This window comes from Perna viridis, chromosome 3 (genome assembly GCF_037379345.1).
Source record: "Perna viridis isolate PV_CMFRI_1.1 ecotype Kerala chromosome 3, ASM3737934v1, whole genome shotgun sequence".
In the NCBI taxonomy this organism is placed as follows: Eukaryota; Metazoa; Mollusca; class Bivalvia; order Mytilida; family Mytilidae; genus Perna; species Perna viridis.
The window spans coordinates 3,824,249-3,844,279 of NC_142447.1; the positions used below are offsets into that span (position 1 = coordinate 3,824,249).

Below are 20,031 nucleotides of genomic sequence, written 5' to 3' on the forward strand. Positions count from 1 at the left end.
ATAAACTGCCCTCCATGTGAGGAAAAGTTGGCAAGACAATGCTTTAAACATGGGAAACCTTAAATTAGCCTTGTAAAGGGAAGTTTGCCAGCCAATGCAGAAAATTTGTGAAACCTTTAATATGCCCTGTTAAGGGGGATGGAGAGGCCAAACAATGCTGGAAGTCTTTTTAACCTTAAATCTGCCGTGTAAAGGGAGTTATGCCAAGCAACTCTGGAAGTCTGTGATACATTAAACATGCCTTGCAATGCAATGATTGAATCCTTTGAAAACTTAAATCTGCCCTGTAAATGGAGGAGTACCAGGCAATGCAGGAAAACACTGAAACCTTAAATATGCCCTTAAAAGGGAGAAAGGCCAAGCAATACCATTCATATTTAATATGATATGGGCACTAACTGTGCATGTAAACAAAGGATGAGAAGTACAAATGACCTCCTCCCTACTGACCCACTCAACCTGATAAAAAAAAACACATTACTTTTTGAGAATGCTCTAATTTTGGAATTAGAAGTGCAAAATGCTGATGTTTTTATATGAGATGAGAAATGGAATGATGTTTAAACTTCAACACCAGGAAGGGTGAATGATTGATGGTTTTTTGACATGAAATGTGATTAATTTTGCTCCTCTCATAGTACATTATTTTCCGATTGATTCAAATTTTTTGTCCATTTTCAAAATTTGCCAGTTAAAGCGTTTGCAAGCTATCAGAAGGGTTTCAAGTCTGAGTGTTCTCTTGAGATAACATGGTGTAGTAATAGAGATAGCACAGATAATTTGATGATAAAAACTATTAAATCTTTAAGATAAGAGACACCAATATCTTTTATTAGCATTTAACCTCATCTTCGACAGATTTGAAAAAAAATAGAGTCATGTTTAATCTATAGACAGGATGATATTTAATATTTGAATTTATTTTCTGCAATTATTCAAATGTTCTTTTTTCTGATATTAAGTTCAAATTTGTTATTGCACCTGATTTGAATAGTTTATAGTACCTATAATATTTGCTTTGATTAATATGAATACAAACTTATTTTTGTAAGCCGCAGTTTATGTATATAGACATGTTTTTATGTCCGCAATGTCTGAAGTTTTTTGAGTTGGCCAGTTCTTCACAGATAATGACAAAATATCTTAACATAGATCATTTGGTTTAAATAAATGACCAGTTGATTCTCTTAGAAGTACAATATTGATTAAGTAGCAGTCTTTATAAAAATCAGGTAGGAGGTAATTCGTTCATGACAAAAACCCACCGAATTAAGTTTAATTTCTGGATCAGATACAGTTACAGACCACATAACAGTGTTAGTTTTTCATTTGGTTGTTTCACTTTTGAGATAAAAATTTTACAGATTGTACATGAAATTGACACTTTGCAAGAGTTATTGTTCTTGATTTTGTTTGATATGGTTGAATTTAGTGGGAGATAAATGTATGGTTTTCTCAAAAGTGCAGATCTGAATACAGAAATAATTATTTTTATGTGAAAATATGGCATATGTAGACCAAAAAAGCATCACCCTTATGGTGGGTTTTTCTACATCATGAATCACTGGTACCTAAATGATTTAGAGCCCTCTGTAGCCATCCAAAATTTTATTAAACATCAAGAACTTTTGTTGCAATCAGTTTGATCCATCAAAACAGTAATTTTATGTCCTTCCATCAAAAATGAAATTCAGGTTTTAATGTCTGTTTGTCTGTCACAACTGTCAATAATCAAATTGCATCAAACATTAACATGAGTGTCATTGTATGAGCTTCTATAAATAAAACTGGTGTATAATTATAAACCTGCTTCGAAGTTGGTGTTTTTCTTTGTCTGTCCTTTTGTCCTTCATTACAATTTTCTCTCTAGCTACTTGTCCTTTATACAATCTTTGTATTGCCATATTGTGGGATTCCATTTTGGAATCAAGCAACAACAATTTACTGTTTGATAACCCAGTTTATATTTTGACTGAAGTTTGAGTGCAGGGGTATCATTTGTGGATACTAGCTCACAGAGTTCATGTAAAGACTGAAAAGTGTAGAGAGGAAAGTGGGTAGTTTCTATCCTGTTGGTGCATATTTTTTTTTTTAATTGTTGGATATGATTTTTTTTTCAGGGAATTATGTGGAAAAGATGCTCGTATGTCTGGGTACATAAGCATGCTTTGTTTCGATGCAACTTTATTCTTCTTCTTTTATACCTACACAGTTTAAAATATAAATTGATGTGTCCCTGTAAGCAGTTACATCATTTGGAAAGAAGCTCATTTGGAAAGAAGCTAATTTATCTCAAACTTTAAAAAAAATCTAATTATATGAAATTGTTTCCAGATAAGAAAGACAATCTGGTTGAAGAAAGCACATCAACAAAATAGAAATTAACATCACTAAGGGTGTCCATTTCATGTATTCACTTTATCTTTATCAAACCAAACTGGGTGCAAACCATTTGTTTTGCATTTTTTTTCTTTTATTGGTTTTAAATATTTATTTTGATAAGAAGTGAATAGAAAAAAAACTATTTAATACTTCTCTGTCTAAGAATCAGGCAAAATGAAAGGAAAACTATGACACAATGAACAAATTTGTACTCATGGTGCAGATGGATACACCGTAACAATCCATGAGTTCATGATGACGACCATAAAACTTCTGTGGTGATGACTTTAATCTTGTAGCAACATAACCCTGTTCCAGGAGCCTAAAGTCTAGTGCAGTACAAAAAGTCTGTCTGGTTACAGCAACCTCCGACTTAACGTATGAGTTGTGACATGAAAACTCCATATACAGGTGCTTAAGGGATGTTGCCACAGATGAAAGGAAAGTTGACAATACAGAATGAAAAGTCATCTTAAGGTGTGGCATACAAAGGAAAAAACCCAGAGATTTGTTGCATGACTGTAAATATATCAATTTTCGCAAATTCTGTCAAGTGAACATATTCGCTGGTTTTTGTGGTTTCAAAAAAAAAAGTTTAAAGTTAGATAGTGTTTAAATCAGTTTTGCTGGTATTATTTTCCACGGTTTCCTGTCCACTGTAAAAATCGTGAAAATTAGTATGTTGGGAAAATTTCTCCACACTTTTTCCTTACTTTAGCTGTCAAAAAATATCTATATATATTTCGGTTGTTTTCTAGATGTATTGAATATGTTTGAGGCAAAAATGGCCAAATTGAGGGAATGATGGCCTCCCATTGCCTGATTCTTACACAGAATAGTACTTAATGCATTAATAGCTCAAATGCAGTTTTAATTTGTGCACTGAAAGAATGTTGATTAGGTATGCAACAAATTCCTTCTAAGTTAAACTTAAAAAATGCCATTTCATTCATAGAAGTAGGAAGAGTTAATGAACTGTCTTTGTTGCAAATATTGTGAGGAATGGCCATACTCCCTTTTTAAAATTTTTTGCTGATAAATAATTGTTGTCGTCATCAATCTTGAACTAAGGTTACTAGGTATATGATAAATTGAAAACATTTTATACAATTTCAATTTATGCAATCGATGAACAGGTATACCGTAATGGAAATCAAAATCACATTTGTTAAGATTTAATTGGAAATGTCCAATGAATGTTTGAATATTATAAAAAAATGGTCTTAATATCAAAATATTTATTCAAATGACTGCAAATTCAGCTTAGCTTAGCTCTTTTAGTTAGGATTGTAATGGTATTGTGCTTGCTACCATTGGGCACTTTAAAATGCAATACCAATGTACTTGTGTTGCAGAATTTGAAATTTTTCTACCTTTAAATATTTGTGTTAGTTATTATATGGCTGTCTTGGCATATTTTGGTATACCATTGTTTGTCAGTCCAGCCATTGTGCAAATAACTAATAAATTTAAAAGTATCTGGTGGATTAGGAAACTGTTAGTTACCTTTTGTTTTACATTATTTTACAATAATTTGTGTCTCATTTATTGAACTTAGAAACCCCAAAAAGTGGGGTGAATTGGTGTTTAATTTGTTCACTAGTAATTATTATATAAAAGATCAGCAGCTTGATTTAGAAATGGCCAAGCTTAATTATCTTGTATGCCACTACAATGGCCGAGCTTGATTACCTTGGATGCCACTACAATGGCCGAGCTTGATGATCTTGTATGCCACTACAATGGCCAAGCTTGATCATCTTGTATGCCACTACAATGGCCGAGCTTGATCATCTTGTATGCCACTACAGTGGTCCAGCTTGATTATCTTGTATGCCATTACTTTGGCTGAGCTTTATAATCTTATGTGCCACTACAATGGCCGAGCTTGATCATCTTGTATGCCACTACAATGGCCGAGCTTGATCATCTTGTATGCCACTACAGTGGTCCAGCTTGATTATCTTGTATGTCACTACAATGGCCGAGCTTGATTACCTTGGATGCCACTACAATGGTCAAGCTTGTTTATCTTGTTTGCCACTACAATGGCCAAGCTTGATTATCTTGTATGCCACTACAATGGCCAAGCTTAATTATCTTGTATGCCACTACAATGACCCAGCTTGATTATCTTGTATGCCATTACAATGGCCAAGCTTGTTTATCTTGTTTGCCACTACAATGGCCAAGCTTAATTATCTTGTATGCCACTACAATGGCCAAGCTTGATTATCTTGTATGCCACTACAATGGTCAAGCTTGATTATCTTGTTTGCCACTATAATGGTCCAGCTTGATTATTTTGGGATGAGTTTGATTATCTTGTTTGCCACTACAATGGCAAAGCTTAATTATTTTGTATGGCTTTTATCACTGTTTTTTCTTCTCTTACCTTCAAGTTTATGCCACTTTACCTCTGTTCTCGATTTTTATTTAAAATCATAAACATGTCAATATGTAATGTAATGTCTTGAATTTCTTTTTATTGGAATATTTACAAGAGAAAATAAAATATTATACCAATGCATACAACTTATTGGATAATTTAGAAATAATATAGTCCTCAAACTACAGTCAACTTGAATTAAGAAATATTTTCCTCTTTATGTTAGAAATAAGTTAATGAATCTTAATAGAGTAGACAGCAAAAACAAAAATGACATCTCTTTAAATGTGAATAGTTCACTCAAAATTGCTACTTTAGTATTTCTGTATTGTAAAATTTAAAATTATTCACATATTTTTTTCTATTTTAAAAAAGTCCATTTAGAAATAAAAAGTTTTAATATGACTTTTCAGGATATTGCAAAAATCAAAATCCTGTTTGGGCAAAAAATGATTCAGCCATAAAAATAAATGCATGCAATAAATTCTTTTATAATTTAAAGTATCAAGTTAAAGCTATTCTCTTTATTTTCAGTATGGAGACTGGTGTTAAATCAGGGGACATAACCATGACCTACATGTCAATATACCAAGATGTCTTACTGGCTACAGAATATATACACACCAAAACTGTAGGTATTAGAATAACACATGTAGAATTATTGTACATTATAACTGATTGAGTGAATGGTATATTTGTCTGTCTGTCTATTAATCCATCCATCAGAATTTCATCCCAATTATCTCAACTCAATGGCCAAAAACAAAACAAATTCTAATGTCAGTTTCCCTGATATAGATAAATTAAATAGCTGACTACAATTCATTCTTAACCTCATCTATTCATTTTTCAGTGATTTTAAGCCATGTGGTTGGCTCCTTTATATATTTATCATGTTCATGTCTTCTTGTCTTTATCTTCATCCTTTTTTTTTAATGATGTCATGATTTTGGATGTGTTATTTTATGACATTTGTTTGTCTTTAATATTGCTTCTTTACAAACACAGTAATGACCTTACTAGTAATATTTCTTTTCCCCTTTTCAATAAGTACTGAATTATTTTAGATATTCATTCAGTATTTTGATTTTGTATCATTCGGCATATTAGTTACACAGTTAATTTTGGTCAAAGAAAGATAACTCTAATTCCAAAACTATAATTTCAGGGTCCTTTGAAAGAAGAAACTGCCAAGAATTTAGAGAAATATGTAATCAAGGATGATAGACTTCCTGTTTTATTAGATAGGTAAATGATCTTGGAAAATTGTAGTCAATAAGTGGTCACATTCTGCACCTGAAGGATGTAACATTTTTAGTCCTTTCCTTCAAAATTCTCAATGACTAGCCTGAATAATGGATGACTGTATAGGATTCAACTAGCCTTGAAACAAGAAATGTACACATCATTTCACTAGCCTGAATCAATTTTTACTAGCTCCGGGCTTCGGGCTAGTGGCTAAAGGCGAGCACTGCATTTTTTCATCATTTGATGAAAAATGTAGTCTTAGTTACAAACTGCAGTTGATGTTGTTTTTAGTTTTTTTTAAACATCTGGTCAGAAGTTAATTTTCAACAAGTAATGATTGCAAGGTGCTGTTTTTAATTTTCCATTACATACCTAAAAAATCAAGTGTTGACCTTTAATTTCTTAGATTTTTAATGTATACTATTATATGAGTTTTTGCACATTTTACAATTCTCTGAAGCAGCTGGTTAATTAGAATTTATAATTTGAAAACTTCTTATCTTAATGCACCTGGCATTTATTATTGAAATGCCTAAAGAAATGTTTTTTCTTATCAAGGGCTATAACTCTTATCTCTTATATGATGTTTTTTTCATATCTTGGCTATAACTCTATCTCAAATATGTCATATTAAGTTGTAACCCTTGGATGGGTAAGGTAACCAGGATAAAAATTGATCACTATAGAAAATCCAGATCAATTTTAAAATTGTCTTATTTATGTAATGGCATTTTGTTACTTAAAATTCCTACAGAAAATTAAACAAAATCAATTCACGATCTTGCAAAATCATATCTTATTAATATTATTGAAATTTATCATATCATTTTCATGATTTAGCTGCTATTGCAAGTGATTAATGTACAAATTACTTTATATTTAAGGATGAGGATGCATGGGTCAAAAGTTTTCTTAGCCACCAACAGTGACTATACATATACTAATGTAAGTTCAAAAGTAAATACTACCTTGGCAAACTAAGTATAATTTCTTGGTTCTTGTGCAATCCTTACTCAATTTAAGGTGGTAGACCTAGAGTAAGGGACATAACTCTCGAAATCAGGGATTTGTTTGCATCATATTCAATTTCACCAAAGCCTATCAAGCTTTCATTTGAAACAAAATGAAATCAGTCAAATTACATTGATGCTTACATGAGATTGATGTAAAATGCTGAATATAAACATTCCAATGATTTGTAAGAGTTGTGTCCCTTACCCTATGTCTACCTCCTTAAAGGTGTTTCTTTACCTGTGAAATTACCAGATCCATAAACAAATACAAAATTACCTCACTAGCAATTTCAAAATCCCCTTCTGGTTTGAAAGTAAGCTGTATATACTGATAATGGTGGCCATTGTTAGGTCTCAGTGTTTGTTTGTCTGCACCTTTTAACTCACCTAGGAATAGGTGATGTGAGCTATTATAGTGTCATCAACATTGACATTTTTTTTTAAATCTTCTTCTCTAGAACTACAAGGACATGATTTAAATGAAAGTTGGTTAGATCCTATTGTTCCTGATGGTATTCTGCTTAAAATTTGTGCTTCAATTCTTGATCCATGGAAAACATGGCCATTGTTAATAAAAATGTGACAAAGGGTCTAACAGCAGTTTTTTTTTTTCTTCAAATATCTCCTAAACCTTTAGGATTAGCTAAATTCTTACAGAGGGTCATATGTTGAGCAGGATGTTTTTTGCTGAGATTGATGTCATTATTTTTAAAAAAATTTCTGCTCTGAAACTACTGGACATAATTCAAAGAAACTTGTTAGGATTAGGGTATCCTGCTTTAAATTTATGCTTCAATTTGTGATCTGTTAAAAACATGGCCACTGCTACAAAAAAAAATAAAATAAAATAAAAAAAAAAAAATTAATTAAAAAAAAAAAAAAAAAAAAAGCGCAGGGGTCAAATGGCCATTTGAGCAATTTAGGCTCTCAAGAGCCTCAAGTTCATTACAGTTTTCTCTGTAACTACTTATCACAGTCACTTGATATTTTGACACAAGTTTTATATAATATTTCAGGTTTAGGCAACTGATTGTGTTTTGACCATGAGGTTATAATACATGTACTTAAGTTTGGGTTGTTATTTGTGGACATAGATTTCTTGTTTTCATGATTTTTCAACAGTTCCATTCACCAGTATAATTCTTATGTTAACACTAATTCAATTTATTGTTCTTTTTTTCCAGAAAGTAATGAAGTACTTGCTTGATTATGATGAAAAGGTAATTGATTTATGTATAAGACAAATTTGTTTATGTCCTATGTTGGTATCTGCAGCATGTTGGTAACAGCACAAAATAATTTTTCGGAAATACTTCTAAACGACCACAAAATTTTGTGGGTATATAATGGAATGGCATTGTCGTCAGTATTGTCATTGTTGTTGTTTGTAAATGGTTTTCATGCTGTACCAGTAACTTCAGTAATTGTTTGTGGATCTTGTTGAATTTTACAACAAGTTTGCATTCTTCAATACGGAAGGTTGATATTGATTTTGAGGATTTTGGCCACCAAAGGTTAAGGAACTAGCAGGGCACTTCCAATGTACAATGTGTTGGTAATAAGTCACTGTAATAGGTCACTTATGCTTCAAATTATATGAAACCAGTAGGGAAATCAGACTGTTATTTATTTAACCGAGTACTCTATATGTACACAGGATATTTGTCTATGTTCTGCTTTTTTGTAAGCGTGAATTGGTAAGGTTATACATATCAAGACATGTCAATACATTGATTATAAAGTGTTCACATTTATTTTCAGAGAGTTTGGACAGACTACTTCGATTACATTGTGGTAGATGCAAGGAAACCATTATTTTTCGAGGCTGGAACCATTTTGAGAGAAGTGGATGAGGTAAGATTTTTAAGCTTTCAAGTACCATTCTGTGTAAGAATCAGGCAATGGTGGCACATCGTTTTTATCAATTTGGTCTTTATTGCCATAAATATATTCAATACATTTAGAAAACAACTGAAAAGCTATTTAAGTTTATCCTGAAGCATCCTGTGACGTAGATATTTTTTGACTGCCTATGTAGTGGAAAAATGTAGAAAATCTTTTCCATAGTGCATTTCAACTAAATTTGACCTATCAATATCTTTACTTACACTTCAATAGTATTTCTGAAGGTTATGGGTTTTTAATACTTGGATTATGCAATAAAATTAGAAATGATCATGTGCTGTGCATTATACAGTGATCAGTCCCACTATTTTTGTGATAAGTCATAGGTCAGTTACTAATCAGTAATGTCTTTTAAAATAAGTCTGTCTTCATAACATTTCTGATTGATCCACCAAACCAAAAAATTAATCAGTCATCTGTCATTTAAAAATTATATGATTGGATTAGTTCATCTGTCACCATTTGTCAATCAGTTACTTGTCAGTCGTCTTGTGTCATTTAGTCACTTGTCAGTCAGCAATTTGTTAACAGTAACTTGTCAGTCATCATTTCCCAATCAGGCATGCACCTGTCAGTCAGCATTTGGTCTTCAGTCACTTGTCAGTCAGGAATCAGTCACCAGTCTGTCTCCTGCAGATGCACTCAGCAGTTATTACTCTTCAGTTAGATTTCACATCTTACTAGACTGACATCACTCAAAATAAATCTCACATTATCACAGGACAATATTGCTTATATTTTGCTTTTTCATTTCAGAATACTGGTAAATTACACATTGGTTCACATACTGGACCTATCAAAACAGGAAAAGTTTATTCAGGAGGTATTATGATATTTCTTTGAGAGTTTTTGGACCTTTTTATTGGTTATCTTTATTTAACAAGAACAGTATTCATTAAGGCTCCTTTGCATCTGAAAAGATTTTTTTTTGTTTCTTACATATATTTAACATATGGTAAATTGTTGTTTTTTGTGTTGTTCACACTTTGCATAAAAATTCAAAAATGCTTTCACCAATTTTAATTAGACTTTGGTGACATATTTTTTTCTATTGAAATTAGCTCTCTTTCAAATTTTAATAATTTCTGATTTTCTGTTTTTGTTTGTTTGTTTGTTTTTTTTATTTAGGAAAATTTATTTATACTAAAATGGGGCAATTTCCTGAATTCGGAGAAAAACTGAAAATGCTGCCAACTTTGGTAATGGTGCAGCTCTTTATCTCTCTTTCATGAAAGTGGGGTAAGGGTCATAAAAGAATGCAGCTTTTAACTCATCTGTTCTTCATCTGTTATTGGCTTTCACCACAAAACTTTGAAATTTAGTTACAAGAAAGTCACATTTGATTTTTAGCACAGTTATTAAATGGCAAGTGCCATTCAGCACTGCTCCTGTTAAATATATAATTACAGTTTTCAATAAGGTGATTATTGGACTCCACAAAGATTTTATTTTTTTTTAAGAAGAAATAATACTTTCACATAATTTTTTTTCAGGTTCTGTAGATGTATTCTCTGACATCATGGGTGTCCTAGACAAGGAGGTACTGTATATTGGGGACCATATTTTTGGTGACATCCTAAAATCCAAGAAAATGAGGGGTTGGAGAACATTCCTGGTGGTCCCTGAATTAGCTCATGAGCTCAGGGTCTGGACTGAGAAGCAAGATCTGTTCACACAACTGGAGACTCTAGATCAGACCATTGGAGAAATTTATAGGTACATAAAACAGTGATTGTTTACTGTAAACCTATTAATTTTGTTAATAAGTAGGTTGATTCAATTTTGTGACTGTTTATATTCATATTTAACACTTTCACAAAGATGTTTTCTTTTTAAAAGAGAATTTATTTGCAGCGATAAATGTTTTTTCTTGAATGGGAAATTATGAAAAATATAAACTAGCAGAGAGCTCTATGGCAACATGCATGTGCAAGTTAGCTGGGTGCAAAATTTCATCGTCTGAAAGTGATATATTGTGGAGAGAATGAAAAATAACAAAAAGCGTCCCCAATAATTATTTCAAAAACTAAAACAGTTTCTTGAACATCTTTAAATCTATCTTTAATAGCAAAAGGGGATTGGAAGTACACACAATGTATACATTATGAGAAAGTCACATTGCAATTAATGTCGTCCCTTTTACTTTCATCCAAATGCAGTTCCGAAAACAAACAATATTTAAAATGGCAGAATTTTAGATAAATGGGCAAATGCATATGTGGTTCTAAACACACATTATGTACATGTACTAATAATGAAAAGTCATTGTTCTCTGTAGATTAAGTAATGTTCATGCATGTGTCTATAACTATTGGTCATTTACAGTGAAACATAATACAAAATGTACTAGTAAAGAAGAAATGAAGTGCTCACAATGCCTACTCCATATTGAAGTTGGTTTACGGCTTTATAGGGTGTTTATATCTAGAAAATATGTACAGCATGGGACAGGCTCAAAATCTTTCATATCGTTTGTCAAACTCCCTATGATACGTTAAGTGGAGGCTTTTAAACAAATAATAGATATCATTTTACATTGCAACTGACACCCCATGTATTTGGGAAGATTTTGCAGAACCATTAAAAATGATACATTTTTTTTGCAACAAGCAATATTTATGCATATACTTTCACAATATATTAGTTGTAGTAAGTCTTGAGCTAATTTTACTGAGCAAAGATTAAGAGCAGTCTAAAGTAATGTTGTGCATTTTGTATTTCAGGAACTTAGATAGCAGTTGTCAAACCAAACCAGACATTAGCAAAATCCAAAAAGCAATTAGAGTAAGTATTGGTACTTCAAATACATGTATTATTCCTATTTGTAAATTTTTCTTTCCTTTGTTCGTATTAACTTCTGATTTCCCTTCTCAGCACAGTCAAGTAAGAATGGAATTTATTCATAGAAACTGTGCACCTATGTGCCATTTTCAACATCTAACAATTATTTCATATCATCTGTGACAGACAAAAGGAGAAATAGACATGGAAATAATAATGTGACTTCACACATTGATTGGAGACATAAAAAAAAAACTATTAATAGAACATTAACATGATTTATTGTTATGTACAAGAATTGTATCTATATAGCATCTGTGATTTGTTATGATTATTAGTTTCAATGGTTTCTAAATGATGACTTTTTTTATTACAGGATGTAACACACCATATGGACATGGCTTATGGAATGTTAGGAAGTGTTTTCAGAAGCGGTAAGTTTGGGGCATGAAATTGTGTAAAATGCTATTAAGGCAGTCTCATGGGCTTTTTTATTTTTACTTTAGTTTGAATTTGGTAGTAGGGCCCATTGTGCCATCCTTCCCAAGACTCATTTGCTTCTTATCAAAACATGCAGCATTAAGAAAAATTAACAACTGGTTGGCTTGTAACTATAATATTGTGTGTAGTAGGGTGCTATGTATTTTTTGGGGCTGTGAATGTTGGCCTTGTGAAACCGAAATTTGAATGATTATGTCCTGTAACACAAGTTCTTTACTAATCAATCAGTTTATATCTTGCTCATATGTAATATACTGTATGGTTTCGGTATTTGCTTTTTTCTCTTTAAAGAGTTATCAAGGGAAACAAGGTTATAGCGGTAATCAAAAGAATGTAATCCAGGGATGAAGACCAGACATGGAAAACAGACATACACAACAAAGATCATAAAGTAACTAAAATCATACATACAAAGTAACAAAAGCAAATGAGCAATTCAGACTCCACTAAAAACTGGGAGCATGGACCAGGTGCACCGGTAGGGTAAGCATCCTCTGCTTTTTTAGAAACACCCGTCAAGTTACTCATAAAACAGTCAAGTCCGTGGTAGACGAAAGAGGAAAGGAAAACTATGACATGTTGAACAAATCAGTTTTCATGCCGCAGATGGAAACACCATAACGATCCACGAGTTCATGATGACGAATACGCATTTTCAAGTGTCAGCTAACCATTATCCCACCACAAAAAATTATTTTTCTTGTTCATTAATAGCTTCTGGTTGAATTTTAAATTAATATTATTTCTGTTACTGGTACCAGGTTCTAGACAGACATTTTTTGGTAACCAGGTGATGAGATATGCTGACCTGTATGCAGCCTCTTTCCTGAACCTTCTGCACTACCCATTCTCTTATGTTTTCAGAGCTCCATCTATGTTGGTAAGTATAAGATTGTAGATTGGTAAAAATCTTACCTAGGATCCAAGATTTTATCTTTTTACATACCGTATAAATGGCTTTTTTAATGCAGGGATTTGATTTTTGCTATTTTTGCAGTAGTGCAAAGGTACCAAAATAAAAACACATGCATTATTACCAACTTCAACTCACGAACAACCTATATTCTACTTCAGAAGCTGAGTTTGCTGCACAAGCAAAATTTGAAACTGAAACAATGAAGAATACTGCCTTATTGTTTTCTGTTATAAGCATTTTTCTAGACTTAAAAGCTTGCAGATTTTGAACGGATAATTTTTCTGTTGACTTGCCTTTTGTAGCATAATTTTATGGTCCAAAGGTTGTTTTTGATAAGACAGGTTTACAACCAGTGATATAATTGACTTCAGGAAATAGAGATGATAGAGATTGTCTCCTCATGATTGAATGACCATCATTTTAAGTAGTTAGCTGGACAATTTTCAAGAAGATTTAAACTTTCATGTGTACAGGTATTTTTGTCTTAATTTGATAAAAAATTTCTGTCCATTGCTCAGTTCATTACCTGAGGAAGTTTATCTGGTGATTGTTATGTAATCAAGGAATGATAAACTCTATTACCTGAAGTTAACTATATTTGGAGCAACCATTTAATTTATGAAATATAAAAGCAGGTTGATGAGATGTTGTATTTTGGTCACTCTACATGTGGATGTACTCTCTAATAGATAGAGTTGGGAACACTCTCGGACCCACGTGGAGTCTGGTAGTGGGCCAGAGTGTCAACATAGCAGCACAGGTGCTAGTGGATATATTCTGACTGAGTTCTTCGGTCAGGTATCCCTAAGGCTGGGCTCCACTACTTCCAACTACTAACAGACATCTACTAAAATAATCCCCGTAAGGGGCTGTCGTGCAATATCCGTATGGGTAGTCAAGACCATATAAATTACCAACTACCATTATGTATGATTAAAAATTAATCCTGGAGGAACAACTGGGTTACCAGTAGTTAAAAAGGCTGGATGGAAGGGGTAAAAAAAAAGGATCTGGCATGAAAAAAAAAAAATCCAGGCAAGGCTAGAGTAAAAATAGAGAGTTAGGTTAGAAGTTATACTGATAAAAAAAATCCATGACACAAAATTTTATTCTAGCCCTCCCCCCAATAGAAATCAAATGGTTGCTCCCTTACTCACAGTAACTATAAATAGATGAGTACATTACTTTGTGTTTTCCAGATGCCTCATGAATCCACAGTACGACATGAAGACAGACTACCTCAAGAAATAGAAGTGATGGCCAGTAGGTCTCGTGAACTCTCACCATCAGAGGAGAGAAAGAAGAGGTTACAGAGGTCAGACAGCATCGTTCCTCATCTTTACGCAAGCACACCTAGACAGTTGACACAAGTTGGAGATGATGTTGACACTGATGATAGTGCATCAGACGCAAACTAGAATGGAATACATTTAAAACTTCTGTGATCAAGACTATGATGGTTTAACTAGTTTTTTGAATGGTGGTTTACCATAGCTTGCTTGAATGCTTTAGAATGTGGCAAGGGCATTTGTAGTTTACAAAAATTAGTTAGATATATGTAGGTCAAAACAGGGGAATAGTGTAATGATACATAGATGATTTATAGAGTGGTGTGATATTATTGTTTTAACCTACACAGTCAAAAGTGCCACATATGATAGTCATGTGATTATCATGTGATTCTTATGTGTAAATATTAGATTGCTAAGATATGCTCATCATATTTTTCGTGAAATGCATATGATTATCGTGATAATCGTATCATGTTTGATTCATATGATAACAGTATGTTGCACTTCACACGATTTCCATGTGTGGCATTTTTGTCAGTGGAACTGCTGCCTATATCAGTGATTCCATAATTAAAATCAAAAGGATACTTTTTATTCATTATGTATTTTGGCTTATTGTTTTGTAATTGTTGGTGGATTATTATTATTATTGTTATCACTAAGGATTGTTAATCCCTTTAATGTATGAAGATGAAAGGACATGGAGTTACTGTAGTATATTTTTAAGTTGCTTTTGTAAAATTTGCATGTTTTAAAGTTGCAAGTTTTTGAAGTATACTTTTTGTTTACAATATGGCAAATATAGCTTTTGCTTAGTATTACGGAAAAGGTATAAAGATAAAAGATACTTAGAAAAGCTATACAATCCTGAGATAGACCATGAGAAGATAATTGGCTGGGTTCACACACAGTCTTAAATATGCATTGAAAATACGTTAAAATCATTTGTTCCATTCAGATGTCACAAAGTGGTATTGGATACATTTTGATAAGTTTTTGCTGTGATGTATTACCAAACCTGCAATTGGTTTATATTTTCTGCATTGTTTTAGTGTTTAAACCATACAAAATCTTTTTATGGAGGTAGACCTTTGGTAAGGGACATAATTCTGGAAATCAGTGATATGTTTGTATTATATTCAGCCTCACCAAAGCATATCAAGCTTTCATTTGAAACAGAATGAAATCAAAGTTACTTTGCTGCTTACATGAGATTGATGAAAAATGCTGAATACAAACATTCCAATGATTTGTAAGAGTTATGTCCCTTACCCAAGGCCTATATTCTTAAAGACATTTGAGTTGTGAACCCAGAACTACATTAGTAACTTCTTGATAAGTGATTGAGAAGAATAAACCAATGGGGTTATTTATAGAAGAAATGACCATTTGAGTTTGATAGGGAGGGGACAGTGTGGGGGCTTAGAAAAATTTCAAAACAAACAGTTTGAATCAGTCCTTTTTGAAAATAAATCTTTTGATCTTAAGGATAGGGAAAACAATTTTTTTTATCCTTTGAAATCACTCTGATCTAAACATTAAGATTTAACATATGCAAATAAATAAGTTGATTCAATGTATGCATAAATTAAATATTCAAATTGTTAACATGGCAAAAATAAATTATTTGATCCCAAGAAATCTTTCAAGCCCTCCTCTCAATATCACAGTTATCCCTTACGGAAGATATTTGGTTTTATTTAATGGTTTATAAGACATCAAGTTAAATGAAAAAGAATTTATAGGTTAACTATGACATGCATTCAGGGGTCTCGATGAGGCGTGTACACGCGTCCTGGACATGTCAAGTTAAAATATTGTGCATTCACAGGACAAATCCTCACAATATCAGCTGGTCCTAACATTGGAATTTTTTTTTAAAATCATTAAAATTGTCCCAAAAATAGATACAATGTATTATCTTGTCCTGTTGGGTGTTTTGAATTTGTTAAAAACATATCATAATTGTTATTTTTATGTGATAAATAACTTTGGTTGGACATTGTAGATATATTATTATTTAAATATATATTTTCAGAAATGAAAGAAATATGTGTTGGTGCAAAAGTTAAGCATCTCTTAAGTTTCTTAAGACTGATACTGTAACAAGTGGACTTAATACAAGCATGTATACTGATAGTTTTGAATCAATAGCATACAAATTGTCTTTTTTTAATTGTGAAATATTTTTAATGAGGAAAGAAGTAAGAAACTTATTTTTTGTAAATTTTGTAATTTTGAAAAATATTTAAATGATTGTATAAGTTCAAAATGTATCTTGTCTTATTTTTACTACTCTTAATTTAGGTTAGCTTTAAATTTCAATTTATATTTTATTTTTTGTAGTTTATTTATTCTAATGTTACTTTTGTTTACTTTATATAGCATTATTATTCAAAAAGAGTCTTTAATTTTTTAATATATTTTCTACCGAGCTAATTACCATGCTTAATCATAACAAGTTTGTGCTTTTCAAACAGTCATATTTTTCAATGGTACTCTAGTTATATAAAAGAAGGTAAGTGGGGCTTGTACTAAACTATGCCATAAAAATCTTTGTCAATTTAATTTGGGTCCAAAAATTTAACTTGACTAAAGCAAAACTCGAATCTAAAAAAGAGGTGCACTATGGGAATATGTAATAACAAAGATTCTGTGAAAGTTTCATTAAATTTCATTCAGTGGTGTAGGAGAAGTAACAGATAAAGATGGGTCCCCCTCTATGTAATGATAGAAAGGAAGTATGGATGGAAGGACAGACAGTTAAAATAAGACTCCTTAAGTACTAGAGAGTCCAACTTGTACTTTATAACAAGAGATTTTGAAGTTTAAGAATGAGTTAGTTTACACAGTTGCAAGTGGAATAAAAATTGAAATGAATAGAATTTTTACACCAAATTCTTCTTTTTTCAGGGGTTTAGCTTTTGTGAATTTATGCAATTTTGGACATACCCTTGAGATTACCTTCCGTAATTACTGGTAAGAACTTTTAAAACAAATCCACTTGTAGTGCAATATGATGAACAAGAAATCTATGAAATACTCAATTATACATCATATAATTGTTTATGTTGTCTGTGTTCATAACAAGACCTTTATACATCATTGTTGAATTGATGTGTTAGGCTGAACCAATCAAAATCTTCAGCTATGTCGAGCATTGTTAATTTTTATTCAGGGATATTTTAACTATGAATCTTGCATTCCAAGTTAAGAGCATTTTTTTCCATTTCTCTGCCTGACAAATAATCATGATCTGTTTTGTTTTCTTGTTACATTAAAATCAGATACTTTTGTGTGCTTTAATTATTGCCCATTAAAAATATTTTGACAAAAAAGTTTTTTTGTTTTGCATTTAAAAAAAAATAATGTTGCAACAACTGTGTTAAAAATCCTATAATGCCAGTTTTGATTATTGCCTATTTTGCAGTATTGATGACCATGGCACAATAATATAATACCACAATGATTTCTATATTTATAATGATTGAAAATTTGTGTCACTTAAGAAGTTAAATGGTATATTTTGTATTGCCTAATTTAATTTATTTTTCTGACATTAGGTTTATTCTGGGCAACAACTATTTGATTTTCTGGGAGTATAGATTTTTATGTCCTTTTTTTAAAATTTGTGTCTGGAAAATGTGGAAAAAAATAATTTGAGTTGTCACTGGAGAGAACAAAAAGTTTGTTTAAAAAAAATACAAAAAAAGAAAGAATAATAAATTGTCGCCTAATTTAATTTTTGGATGTTTGTATTTAATATCCATCAATGCATGTTATTTTTGCTCAAGGTAAAAAACATTTGTTCCAGAAAAAAGTCATGGGGACCCCAGAAAATAAAATGGTTGCTGCATTACATAATTTGTGCTTGTCATGTTTGTTTGTTTTTTTTTTTAAGATATTTTACTATGAGTCTTCCAAATGTAGGTATTATATAGTAAAACATCTGAACTATGCATACCACTAGTTCATGTAAGTGATCTGACAATGTAATATCACTCAAGGATAATTTCTCTATTTGAAAAGACCATTATTTTCTCTCCAGCTGCAGCGTTGGCTTTGCTCAATAGAATGTTAAAAAAATGAAGATTTTGAGTTATTTGCCCTTGAAATGTTCATTTTCAGTACATTTCAATGAAATTATACATCTAACTCAATTTACCAGAATGATATGAAAAATCTGGTCTTTTTCCATGAATCTGAAGGGCAAATACTGGTTGTGAAATTAAACTTTCAAAATGGTGAGTTTTTTCATACCATGTTGCACCCGCTGCCTGATTCTTACAGAGACTAGCACATTATAGTTCAGTTTTGTTTTACCCAGTAGTGCAATTTTTAATTTAAAAAATCTCCTGCATGAATACGTATTCTCTTAATGAAGATGCATGTACCCAGTGAAACCTGTAAAATCAAGTTGCAATGCCTTCTTGCAATTTTTTTTTTCCCAAAATCTAGCAATTATTTATATGTTTCATTACTATAGATCAAGCCAAAGAGTTGAAATACTGTAAATAATCAAACTTTCTATATAATATTGTCAACATTTCAAAAATAGAACTATCCTAATTTTGCAAAAGTATGATTTACCTTGAAGATACCCTATCCCAATAATAAATGCATAATTTCTAGATTAATAACATTTGATATAATCTTTTGACAATCTTGTATATTGGAATAATATTTTATTTCTGTTAATAAATTTCTGTATTAACTTTTTGTCTTGAACTTATTAGTGAGTTTTTAATGGTACCATATTTATTTACAAAAACAAAATGTTTTTCGTCTTTTTCTATTAACTTCAATAAACATTAAGTAGCTTTATATATAAATATCTTAAACTGATACTGATATTGTACTAGATTCTATTTCCTTTTTAGTTGGCTCTTAACTAGATTCAATGCTATAGAACATCATATGATCAGCAAAAAGTTACTCAGCCATGGAATTTATTTCTAAGATAAAAATGCGAGGAAGCGGATCAAATAGATACTGTTAATATATTGGTTTTTTTCGATGTACTAATTTTTGCTGTTTTTGCGATGGACAAAAAACCATGAAAAAATGTTTCAGCAAAATTGATTTTTAACATTTTATAACATTGATTATTGATTGAAACCACAGAAATTGATTCCCACAAATACATGTATTTGTATGTATGTTCACTTTGACAGAATTCATGAAAATAAGCAACCATGACAAATTCACGTGTTTACAGTACTCTGTATGAGTGGATCCAGAAATTTATAAATATAAAAGGGGGGTAGGGATGGGGGTGTGATTTGTAGGACATCTGTTGCTCCCCACTCCCTAATTTTGCGCAAAATTAACAAAACCTTCCAGTAAAGGGGGTTCCAACCTCCAGAACCCCCTCCCATAATTGCAACTGGCATACTCTCTTGAATTTCACTAAGATCTTCATTTTTATCCCCATAAAAATCTACATTCTGAAAACCTAGATCTGCCTCTTTTGTAATTTAGCATTTTGTAATTAAGTATACATATTTACCTCAGATTTGTCTGTGCTAGCAATGCTATTTTTTAAGTTTGTTTGATATACATTGTGTATTTTAGATATCGTAAATAAACACATTTCACTTATTA

At 31.7% G+C, this 20,031-nt stretch overlaps 1 protein-coding gene across 8 annotated transcripts in view; it reads left to right on the forward strand.

Annotated features, from left to right (window-relative positions):
* Positions 1–20,031, forward strand: part of LOC148620703 (cytosolic purine 5'-nucleotidase-like) — a 101,698-nt gene extending 81,667 nt beyond the window's left edge. For 6 of the 8 annotated variants that reach the window (XM_088574413.1, XM_088574414.1, XM_088574417.1 and 3 more), the window contains 12 exons: positions 2,121–2,153; positions 5,306–5,402; positions 5,940–6,019; positions 6,904–6,964; positions 8,217–8,252; positions 8,794–8,886; positions 9,694–9,760; positions 10,431–10,653; positions 11,661–11,721; positions 12,095–12,152; positions 12,981–13,099; positions 14,335–20,031. In XM_088574413.1, coding sequence (XP_088430539.1) covers positions 2,121–2,153; positions 5,306–5,402; positions 5,940–6,019; positions 6,904–6,964; positions 8,217–8,252; positions 8,794–8,886; positions 9,694–9,760; positions 10,431–10,653; positions 11,661–11,721; positions 12,095–12,152; positions 12,981–13,099; positions 14,335–14,553 — 1,147 coding nt within the window. In that variant the 3' untranslated portion in view covers positions 14,554–20,031. The remainder of the gene's footprint in view (positions 1–2,120; positions 2,154–5,305; positions 5,403–5,939; positions 6,020–6,903; positions 6,965–8,216; positions 8,253–8,793; positions 8,887–9,693; positions 9,761–10,430; positions 10,654–11,660; positions 11,722–12,094; positions 12,153–12,980; positions 13,100–14,334) is intronic. The other 2 variants (XM_088574415.1, XM_088574416.1) reach the window with 1 other exon arrangement.